Source organism: Lutjanus erythropterus, chromosome 6 (genome assembly GCF_056507025.1).
Source record: "Lutjanus erythropterus isolate fLutEry1 chromosome 6, fLutEry1.hap2, whole genome shotgun sequence".
NCBI lineage: Eukaryota > Metazoa > Chordata > Actinopteri > Lutjaniformes > Lutjanidae > Lutjanus > Lutjanus erythropterus.
The window spans coordinates 28,596,213-28,608,469 of NC_139322.1; the positions used below are offsets into that span (position 1 = coordinate 28,596,213).

A 12,257-nucleotide genomic window follows, 5' to 3' on the forward strand; every position below is an offset into this window, starting at 1 on the left:
AATATTCAATTATATGATCAATGCACTCACCCACTCTAAACATGTACATCAGTAGCACATACTGGACAATAAAAGACAGATAAATCGTGAGAGAGAAGAGGATTGCAAGAGATAATGAAAAAATAACATCTTAGTGCTGTAATGCTCCTCTTTCAGACACGTGGATGTAAGGGCAGACTGACAACATCCTGTATGCTGGAACATACATAGGGAATACGTACTAGGTTATAATCATATTTTTTCTATTGTTATTCTCCATTAAGTTGTTTGTATTTAAAATTGTGCAATAAAATCCAGATAGTTTGTTTATAAATCAACATAATAAAGTTTTTCCCAAGAAAACTAAAACAAAAGGTAAGAAAAATATAAAATACATCAATGACATCAACAAAGCATGGTCATAATCAGAAAAGAGACAGATGAAAGTAAAACAAAATAAAACAATAAAAGCACTGGTGATACAGTGATAATAGTAAATAATTGAGACAAAGGTATAATTCTTTCATATAAAAATCTCATAAAGTCTTTAAAGCATGATAATGTGCGGTTTGTCCCCTTCTTTTTGTCTCTTTGTCATTGCTGTACCTTATCAGTTTTCTCTGCACAAACTCATGTAATCAAAGCAGTAGTCACCTTAACCTGCAGAAACTGATTAATTTAAAATTTCCAAGATGATCAGGGGCAAATTATTAATCCCAACAAGAAAACCTGTTCACCTGTAGGAAGGAATTAGACAGGTAGGTGTGATCTGATTGTATTAATAGCTTTCCATTTGCATTACTCTACAACTGCCCCACTTAGTGGTCAAAAAGGGAAACATTACATGTGATCAGAAAGATTGACTCACTGATGGAATTTAATGTATAAAAATACAAACACAAGTCAAGGCTGTGTAATAGAGACATACAGAATTATGTGCAAAAAATATAGTTTACCACATTGTCATGGTGATTACGTATGCAACAGCATTTTAGAAGTTTTAGCATGAAGACAACAGCTTTAATGTGATACTGAGATACAAATGCTGTACCAGAAACGAGCATTCATAATATGTTCTTTTCTCTCACATGGAACGAGCCATAGTGTGCTGGAAACCGTGATTAAAGTAAAACTAACAGTGAAAGACCAACAGTTGCCTAGCAACACTGTTGACGAGAGCAGGGATGACGTTGAAACAGGCAAAGTGAACAAGACTGAACTTACAATCCATCTGTGACCTCATAAAGGTGCGCATGCGCACACGCGTGCACACACACACACGCACACACACACACACACACACATACACACACACACAGGGCAGAGAAAATAACATGCTATGAATTCTGACACAAAACATATCCAGATCAACATGTGACAAAATAACAGGGTCCTATATCAAAATACAGGGGAAGACAAACTAGAAATTAAGCTGAAATAAATAAAATGCTTTGATAGATCAGATTAAGCATGTTCATCAATTTACCATTGATGAAAATATGGTAAAATATTATGAGGCTGATATAAAATAAGGGTTGTTCACCAAAGTATCAATACTACCAATAAGAAGTCTTGATTTGAGTATCAATACTGGAGTCAGTAGGATCAATACCAAAATTGGATCTATTGTGTTAGATGACATCTGAGACATGTGAACGTTCTTCTCATGTGTAAATGTTTGAATCTCTGCTCCTGTTATGTGCATGTGCATAATGAACATTTTTTAAAATTTAGCATCAAAAACTATCTTGTGCTTAAACATGCAAATTAGTCCCACCAAGCCAGACCTATCTCCACAGCGAACAGAGAATATTAAAAAGAAATGCCTCTTTAGCAAATTATTAAAGTTTTGATATCAGTTTGCACCTGTGCAACCGCCACTGTTAGCACTGGTTGAAACAGTTTTTACCATAAACTATTCCATCTAGCTAAATATTTGAAAGCCCTGGTTTGCATCTGGTGCAAAGACTGGAGGGACACTTAGGTGGTTTACAAGTATTTGGCTGGTGCTAACTTTGTGCCCTGCATTAAGATACAGAAGCTGCGACAGATAAACACTCATATGTTTCTGTCTCTCATATAGCATGTGAGAAAAATAGTGATTTGAGTGACTGTACAAAGTGTGACAGACCTACAGTTGCTTAGCAACACTGTTGAAGAGAGCAGGGATGACGTACAAACAGGCAAAGTGAACAGGACTGAACTTGCCATCCATCTTTGACCTCATAACAGCACAGGGCAGGGAAAAATCAACATGCTCTGAATTCTGACACAAAACATAGCACAGGCTAGGTGTACCTCATGTGACAAAGTAACTGTGTCCTTTGAAAGAATACTGGGGAGGACAAACCAGAAATAAACCTGAAATACATGGACATCAAATACTTACATGGATCAGATTAAAACTACCATGACTTTGTTGTTATTTTAACAAAATGTTTTGAAAAGAATTTTATTGTTATTATTATGAAAATATATTAATATTATTGTGTTGATATAAAATGGGATAGACTGGTATTTTGTAAAGCTTATTGTGGGCTATTATTGGTATTTTCTGGTATTAATTCAGCTAGATGCTATTCTGTGCTCGTATTTTAAGATTCCACTCTAGTTACGGGTTTGAGCAGTTTTTAGCTGTTAGCCTAGCATAAAGAAGTGGCCAACCAGTGATTTTGTTAAGAGGTTAATAAATGTTTCTAATGCAGAACTAGTCTCCTTACAAAAGTCAATATAATGCTATAAAAGTTTGATTAAGACTGGTTATTGTACTGAATAGAAACCCCTGAAGACCAGTTAATGTCTGTGCAACAGCAGCCACTCACTGTTTGCGAAACAGTCGGTCACATGGATGGTTTGTTTCCGGGGAGTGTTTGTATCTATATGGCTGTGGTTCTCTTGGACAGACCTCTGATTTTCTTTAGTTCAACAATTAATCACACATTTAATTCAACATTTGTCATTCAAGCTTTTGTGCTGATCTGAAAATGCCTGTTGTTTTAGTAGATGTTAGTTAGCATGAACTATTCCAGCTAGCTTAGCATTTGAGAGCCCCAGTTTGCAACAGAAGCAGGAGAGACACTTGGTTATTTTACCAGTATTTGGCTGGTGCTAATTTGCTGCCCTGCATTAAGGCGCAGAGTATAGATGTACAGAAATAAACATTCATAATATGTTTTTTTTCTGACACGTGGAAAGACGTGTAGTGTTGAAAACACAGTGACTGTACAAACTGTGTGGGACCAACAGTTGTTTGTAACAGTGTTAAAGAGAGCAGGAATGATTTGCTATGTTCAAGTGTAACATGGTAACTCATCTTTGTCATCCTAAATCTATACACATACAAGGCAGGGACAATTAACAAGCTATGAATTCTGACACAAAACATGCCCAGTCCCAACTTTTTTTTTGCCCCCTGGCTAACTGGCAAGTGATTGTTCAAATAGACTACTGTCTTTTTTTGGTTAGTAAGTGAAACAAATCCACCAGCCACTGTTTTACTAGTATTTGACTACGTGGCTTTTGCTAATTTTGATCCCTACCTGTGAAAAAATAAGTGTCCTTTGACAGAATATCAGGGACGACAAACCATAAATAAATAAATACTTATATGGATCAGATTTAAACAACCTTGCCTTTGTTATTATTTTTGAACAATGTGTAAGAATATTTTGTGAGTGTTACCGAGCATTGAGGAAACTGTTACATTTATATAAATGAAATAGCCAGGTATTTTGTAATATCCTATCGTAGATTCATGTTTAGGTATTTCCTAGTATTGATTGAACAAAATAAGATAGGATTATGTGGTCTTATTTTAAGATTTGACTTGATTATACAGCTTAGCTTAGCTGCTTGAAATGTAGCCTAGCATAAATAAGTGACCCACCGGTGATTATACAAGAAGGTAAAATGTTTCTAATGCTTCACTAGTGTCCTTGCACAAGAGTCAATGCAGTGTTTACGGATGTTTTATCCAGAAAGATTATTTTTAAACAGATTTGTTAAGTTTGATGCGTGAAGGGAACCCCTGTACCTGTGCAACAGCAGCCGTTAGCCGTTAGCGTCGGTTGGAACCGTTGATCACATGGATCGTTTGTTTCCGGGTGTGTTGTAGGTCTGATGCTGTGCTGCTCTTGAACAGACCTCCGATTTCCACTCCCGGGTAAATTTCTGTTGATACAGCACCACGAGTTCCGTAACTGCTTCTGTAGCTGGCCTACTTCAACAAGTAACACACAATTAATTCAGCATATGTTATTCGCACTTTTGTGTATTCCTTAAAAGACAGTTTGTTTCAGTAGTTGGTAGTCAAACTATTCCAGCTAACTCTAGCTTAGCAGTTGAAAGCCCCAGAGTGGATAGACAGAAGAGGGATGTCGCGCGGGTAAGTGTGGAAAACAATAACCTAGCGTTCGTGGATGTTAATGTTGCCTTATTATCAAAGAAATGCATGTGGCTGTAAAGATGCCTCACAGCCGCCGGTAATTTAAATACAACCATCGTTGGGGTTGTGAATCAAGTGGGTGCCTTGTTTTGTTGTGTGTACGACAGTGTGAGTGAGAAGGTTTCTGTTGTTCTGTTGTGTCACGGTAGTGAGCTGGAAAAGCTGGACCCGGCTGTATTCCAGAAGCAGTTACACAGTCTGCGGTTTAGGTAGGCATTTCTGTGTTCTCCCTACCGTCATGCCAGCTAACTTTGTAATCGAAGTGGTCACAAACACCTCATTTTCGGCTAACGCTATATAAATGTTGCTCCACGGCGGGCAGGGGTGTTGCAGTAGCGCTCATTTACCGCTAGAGGCGACCGACCCTCTGAGCTAACGCTTAACGTTTCCCTCGAGCGTGTTCGTGAGAAACCAGCCAAGCTAGGCAAGTTTGCTAGCTTTAAGTTACAGCCAAGTTGGAATGTAAATTAATTAACTTTTCAGTCATTTTTTTTGCTTAATTAATTGCAATAATTTTATCTTAAGAGCTGCCCCGCGCACTGTTAATCAGTTCGATGTAACGCGTTTTGTTTGTAAGCTAACAGCTAAAAAGATAGGTGAATAAAACTGTATTCTACATGTAGCAATATTAATAGCAAAACGTTAAAAACACTTTACAATATCGTGCAGCCCAGTTTACACCACTGCAAACGGCAACCTCTTTAACAAACATACAGTTAAATTAATACCTCTATAGCAGCATCTAACAAAACTGAACAGTATTATTCTCATGAGATTTATGGCAGAGCTATTGTGTTTGATTCCATTAGATTTTACAGGTGTCATAATGAAGTGGCCACTGAATGTGTCTTCCTATACTTGTGTGATTCCTTCTGAGTACTAGTGGTCGACCGATATAGGTTTTTCAATGAATAAAGTTTATATTTAGAGGGGTGGGCGGCCGATGGCTATTTAAAAGATATATAATGCCAACACCAAAACATATAGTATAAACCATTATAATTCCATTATTCCATACACATTACAATCAACTATACATGGTCATCTTGCATGGTATTAGTCAGAGTTTTTTATTAATTAATAAAAGAGAGAAATACCTTGGGTTATGCTGCTTCAGTATGTGAGCAGGCTACAGTATGTAAGAAAAGACATCATTCACCTGGATTATTTTTCACATTATAACATAACATACAGTATGTTTAACACTAGCCAGTAATGATTTTAGATTAGAGTTGCTGTCATTCTGGATGGGAGAAATGTGTTAACATTCAAAAGAGATGATGGTGACAGAGGAAATATAGGACAAGTGTTTACAGCAGGATGCATGAGAGATAACAGGGTTAATATGAACTTTTCCTTTGCCCAAGTAATTGCCCAACTGTTAAATTCATAAATCACTACTGGATACCTCCTGTCTGTTATCTGCATGCATTGTTGACTTCACTGTAAACTTTGATGTTGTGGTATATATTTGTGTTCAGTCTTTGCTGCAGTCTATCACTGAATCAGTTGTGGTGCTCTAATAGTGTTTCAAGCTGGGGGTCTCTTTGAATGTAGCATTTAGACAAACAGGTTCAGACAAGTTTTTACACCTGTAACTGAAACTTGTGACAATACACAAATTCTACAGGACTCAACAGTATCATTGCAAAGTCCACATCAACCATATCATATGTTTATATCAATGTACACTTTGTATGCTAAGATGTCTTTTCACTCCTAACAATCCCTGTATGTTGAAATGTTATTTTAATTATTAGATATCTGTATTGTTGCAGCATGGAAGAAGAGGGAGATAGTAATCCATGCATGGACACTGACGAATCGGACACAGCAGAGAAGAAGGATGGTGCTAAGTGTCAAATCAAATGGACTCTGGAAGAGGTGAGTGACAAGAAGACATTCAGCAGCTGTTGTCCTCACAACACCCACAAGTATATTTCAGACATTCATGTGTTGATATTATCTTGAGCAACACACTCTAATTTCAAGCAGGTCTGCACAATTAATTGAAATGTTCACAAAATCATGCAATATCCAAATATCGGTGAAATTTTTTGATAAAGGAAAAATGTCTGATAAAATATCATTATAAAGGAGTACTGTAGTGATGCAGAGATGACCCGGGCAACAAATATTGTTATCCAGATGTAAGAAAACATGTTTGACTGGCACAGACACTCAACAAATATCACATAATCATGATTTTAATTGTTTTTTGTTTTTGTTTTTTTGTTTTTGTTTTTTCAGTGAAAATTAAAATTGGAATGCAAAAATGATCATTCCCACTAATCATGAATCATATTGCAATCTTTATCAAAATGACCACATATAATTTTTTGTTTTACCACATCATGTGGCCTTTATTTTACATAGTGTATTACATTGGTGTCAGGGACTAAAGTGTAATGCTGCATGTAATGTATTGTTTCAGACATTTTGTCATAAAGTAACAAACTGTATTCATGTTAACCTGTACCTGAAAGTTGACCTTAAAGCTCACAATTAACTACACTGTATCTGAACTCATATGTTCTCATGTGCAGGATGAAAACCTCAAAATCTTGATCAACAACTTTGGAAAAAAAGATTGGAAAACCATTGCCAGTTTTTTACCAGTAAGTATGTTTATTATGTCTTTCAGGTCACTGAACTTATAAAATGCATTATGAAGACATTTCCTGTTGCCTTGACAGGGGCGGACAGAATCACAGTGTATGCACCGTTGGAAGAAGCACCTGGATCCTGAATTAATCAAAGGCTTCTGGTCTAAAGAGGAAGATCAAAAGGTGAAAAAAATGCACAGAACATCTGATACAGACATGGCTTAAACACAGTTTGTAGTTAATATTGTTCTATCTCACTCTATATTCCTGTGTTTTTAAATATATTTGCACTAACAGATAATAGACCTGGTGGGAAGGTACGGCACCAGACACTGGTCTTTGATAGCCAAGCACTTGCAGGGGCGGATGGGCAAACAGTGCCGTGAGCGCTGGCACAACCACCTTAATCCACTGGTCAAAAAGAGCTCGTGGACCAATGAAGAAGACCTCATCATCTACAAAGCCCACTGCCTTCTGGGAAACCGGTGGGCTGAAATTGCCAGGTTGCTCCCTGGAAGGTGGGTTGGTGATTGATTTGATCAAATTTAACAAGGCGGATGACAGGCAGCCAGATGAATTATTTGGTTGTTATTCTTGAAATAAGTGGGTGAATGTAGCAACGCATCAGCTTGTCTTAACCAGAGATGATGCAGAGATTTTACTGTACAGTTTCAATTGCTCTTTCAGGACGGACAATGCTGTAAAAAATCACTGGAACAGCAGCATCAAACGTAGAGCAGAGTTGGGATTGTTCAAAGACAAAGCTGACAGCATTTCCCTTGATATTCAGCACTTTGTGGACGGAGAGGTAGAGTACTTACTGAGTTTAGCACATACTGTATAAGGCTCCTTGTTTTCAGCTTTTATAAATTTCTGCCATTTTTATAAACATTTTGTCTTCTCTCAGTGATTTCTTAATGAGCAGATTATAAATATATAAATGATCGTAGGGATGTAGCAGGTAAAATGTTGGTTACAGTTTAAAAAAGATATTACATATTATGAAATCAATACTATACTATACTATCTAATTATTGTGTAGTCTGCTGGTCACACTGTAAAAGAAAATGAAAAGTTTTGGTGTTTTTCTAATATTTCGAAGCAAAAACACTATTGTGCATTGACATATGTTCTGTTACAGGTAGACTTCAAGTGTGATGTTGTATTAGACACTGAACCAGTAATTCCTAAAGTGGTAAGTTTGCTAAAGATTATTTCGTTTTATGACTCAGTTGCTTTTACTTTTAACATTTTAAACATAGCTGCATCAGATAAATTAGCAAATACTCCCCCAAACGAAACCAATGCAATAAAGTGATAAGTGTTGACTGTTAGAAGAGGGCTTGGATACATGAGTGCCACAGAAAAATTTCAAAGTCTTTTTATATTTTTTTACATGATGTTTCCAGCTGGCTAGTTTGGTTTCACTCTCTTATTTTGCTGCAGATCAGGCAAGAGGAAGAGAGGAAGCAGAAGGAGCCACAGATGGAGCCTCAGAAATTCAAGCATAAGACGATCGTTCCGCCTCCACAGACTTTAGCACCCAAGAGAGAGCTCTCCTCCCCTAGTCCCTCCTTGCCCCCCAGTGCGAACTCCAGTCCCAGCTCCAGCTCAGGCACTGCACCAGTAGCTGCACCAGTAGACCAGAAGAAGTTGGTTGATGCAGCACTGAGAATGATCGCTGAAGACATGCTGCCACTCAGGTAACTTGTAATGCCAGTGGCTGTTTCTGTGTCTTTGTTTGGTTACTGTCCAGAGCTGCCAAAATAACCAAGTTTGTTAATCCTCCCTATTATTTTTGTGTATTTGTTGAATTACTCCAGCAGTAAGCAGGTTTTTAATTCTACATGTCTACCAAATGGACAATGACCAGTCTCTAGATCATGCATATCATTTGAAAATGCCAATATATTTTCCACTTTGTTCCCCACAGTTTTGTTGAAGGTGTAGGCTTCAGATCATTCATGAGCACCATCAGCCCTGAATACAACAAACTATCCCAGCGGGTTTTGGGCCTGCAGCTCTATGATGATGTGGAGAGAACCATCAAACCTCAGCTCATCCGTGACCTTAAAGCCTGCCTTTCCAAAACCAAAGATGGTGAGAGAGCAATACATGTCACCTTTGACCTCTGGGCAGGGGATCAGTCCCATCCAGTAGAGGAGCCCATTGTCGTTGTGCAGCTCCACTTTGTCAGTGATTCCTGGCAGGTCCGCCGTCCCATTGTGGCCTTCCGTCACCTCAGCCACAAAGACCTTAGTGCCGCTGTGGCCAGGGAGCTTGAAGGCGTGCTGCTGAGCTATGGCATTTTTCCTCACAGCATTGGTTACGTCCTCACCAACCAGGCCAAAGAAATCCTGGCTGGAAACAACCTGTTCTGCGACTACAAGATCATGTGCTCATCTAACAGGGGAGAACCTGATGGAGACGAGATGGTGACATTTCTGTCAGACCAGATGTCTGAAACAGAGTCCCCCTTTTCAGAGCTGCAGATTGGGATGAGGACCAGCTGTGTGGCAAACACCTTACAGCTTGTGATTAAGGAGGCACTGAAGAACTCCCGGGTTGTGGAAAACCTGCTTTCACAGGTCCATAATGTGGTGGCTTTCTTTAGGAACAGCGCCTACTGGAGTGAGGTAGACGAAATAGACAATCAGATGTCTTCTCAACCTTCATTTGATTAACTGACATCAGCTGTATTGATTAGAAAGTTTTGCTTCTGAGCTGAACATTAATGTAAAACCACAAAGTCACAGCTAATTAACATCAGTAATACATTTATAAATTGTTAAAGTGAGGTCTGACATTACAATTTTTAACAGATTGACAGAGATCAGATTTTTCCATTCTGAATTGTTTTAACATGACCATTCTGTATTATTTATCGTTTAGGTTTTAATGAAGGAGTGCAACATATCCCTGTGCCCTTCCTCCATTAACTGTCGCTGGAACTCCATGATGGTATCCTTACGCCGTATGGTGCAGGAGTCTGCCTGGAGCCCCATCATGACTCTTCTAGCCCAGGCTCGAATAGAGGCCAGTGACACAGCCAGCGTCCCCCCTCTGGTCATGGTCAAGAGAGAGCAAGTGATTGACATCCTGGCTGTCCTTGAGCCCTTTGGGGAGGCCTTGCAGGTAAAAGACAACATTCATGAGAATTTCATGTATTATGAATGCAGTGGAGTATATATAGTATTTTTTTAACTGTTTTTTCTCCTGTCAGTTATTATGGCAATTAGTCAATTTGTCATCTTGAGAAAAAAATATAGAGGGTTGTCATCACTTAACCAACGTCCTTAATACTTAGGCACTTTGAGCAAGACAGTCCTAAAATAGTATTGTGGTACATATTCTTCAAAAAAAAAAAAAAACTGTAGCAATATTGGCTTATTTGGTAACAGATATTTGTTCTGTTACAAAAAACATAATAAATCCATTAATCTTGCAGAACGTTGTATTTTGTCATTTTTCTGTTGAACCTAGATTCAAGGATTAGAGCTTTTTCTTGTTTCGCTGCTTAAAAGTATTGTATACATCTAGGGAAAAACCATATTATATGGTGGTGTTGTTGGTAGAAGATTTTGTGAGATAATTTCCTTTTGCCTCTTCTAACCCAGGTCCTGCAAGGTAATGGAGTGACCATATCTTTCATCATACCTTCCCTTGTCGGCCTTGATAAGACCTTGGAGAGCCTTGACAACAACTACACCCACTTCAACAAGGCTCTTCGCACCGGCCTCCACACACACTTCCAGTCCCTGATTCACCAGAAGGACATGATACTAGCTGCTGTACTCGACCCCAGGATCAAACTCAAGGTGCTGAATTAGGCCAAAAGCATGGCAGTTTTGTTTTGTCTGTTGAATCAAGTGGTATCTTTTCCCACTTTATATTAATTTCTGTAGTGCTCTGTGTTTATACTGAGCTCTGTGTAACATTTCTGTGAGACATTACATTAAGGAAAACAGTATGTCATATCCAAACTCTCACCCTGACTTGAACATTTCTTTCCAGCCATTTTCTGATGCCAAACCTGAGGACCAGACAGGTTTCCTAATGCCTCCATCAAAGAATCAGGCTCGTGCCATTGTGGAAGCCACGTTAGGAAGCACGGAGGCCTCAGCATCTCCCTCTGTAGAGGCAGATAAAGACCAGACAACCACAGAGTTGATAAAGAAGCAGACTGGTGAAGAAGAGAACCATACCAACACAGTGTTGGAGACATCAGGTGACAACTTAGATGACAACTATGATGGTGGAAATGACCTCAAACGCAAGTCCACCTTTAACCTCCTCCAGCCGCCAGCAAAGACCATGAAAATGTCTGAGCTCGATGTGTACCTGTCTGAACCACTCCTGGAAAACACCTCCACTGTGTTGTACTGGAAATCTGCTACTCGGTTCCCCCAGCTCCAGAACATCGCCAAGAAGCTGCTGGCAGTACCGGCCACCTCAGGGGGCTTTGACCGGCTGTGTCCAATGGCAGCATGTATTGTAAAAGCCAAGAGGAACCGCCTGCCACCTCACACCACAGAGAGACTGCTTCTATACAAAAATTCTTTAAAGCCAAAGACTGCTAAAAAGCCCAGTGGGGCTGCCAAACACTGATAAGTCAAGTAACAATTTGGTCTGACTATGTTGTCCTCCACCCAAAAAACTCTTGCTTGTTCATACTTGTCACATTTCATTAAACAGAAACTCAGCATCCTTGCTTACTAGAAATTTGGCTTTCACACACAACTCAGGACCTGACTTGACCTCTGCAATTACATTTTTCAAATATTAGGCTGAATTTACCTTGCAGTGGTATTCAGCAGCAACAGAATATATCAAATGTATATTGAAAATGAGTAGTCTGCTCAGAATAATAGAGCAAACTCTAGAGCTCTGTTGTGACTTCTCTGTGGACGTGTGTTCAGATGACTGCATTTATTTAGTGAAAGGCAGCTCCTGTTTGCCCTTCACACAAAGTATCTGAACTGCATTCCAAAAACAACATATAATAAAGACTTGTATTTGAGCATAATTCAGTGCTGTAAAATGTAATCTGTATGAATCAGCAATGAAGGATGTGTTTTCTCTTGATGCAAAAAATTGGATATTTATTGCACTCTTTGGCAGGCATATCGTTATGTGAGTGCATGGATACTCGGTGCCTAAAGCAAAGAAGGTCAAATGACTGAAAATGCACTGTACATTTTTGTAAGCAATTTTTCATGTAATTTATT

At 38.8% G+C, this 12,257-nt stretch overlaps 1 protein-coding gene across 5 annotated transcripts; it reads left to right on the top strand.

Moving 5' to 3' along the window:
• Window positions 1–4,083: 4,083 nt before the first annotated feature.
• On the top strand, window positions 4,084–11,745 carry mybl2a (MYB proto-oncogene like 2a). 5 transcript variants are annotated; one of them, XM_084721550.1, is made up of 13 exons: window positions 4,097–4,363; window positions 4,573–4,632; window positions 6,202–6,307; window positions 6,970–7,041; window positions 7,120–7,212; window positions 7,327–7,547; window positions 7,717–7,837; window positions 8,171–8,224; window positions 8,476–8,732; window positions 8,963–9,665; window positions 9,922–10,164; window positions 10,647–10,847; window positions 11,044–11,745. In XM_084721550.1, the coding sequence occupies exons 1-13, from the start codon at window positions 4,353–4,355 to the stop codon at window positions 11,635–11,637; spliced, it is 2,736 nt and encodes a 911-aa protein (XP_084577676.1). In that variant the 5' UTR covers window positions 4,097–4,352; the 3' UTR covers window positions 11,638–11,745. The 5 variants fall into 5 exon arrangements, with proteins under 5 accessions (XP_084577678.1, XP_084577676.1, XP_084577677.1 ...); XM_084721552.1 differs by lacking the exon at window positions 4,573–4,632 and having other exon boundaries at window positions 4,084–4,141; XM_084721551.1 differs by lacking the exon at window positions 4,573–4,632.
• Window positions 11,746–12,257: the final 512 nt, after the last annotated feature.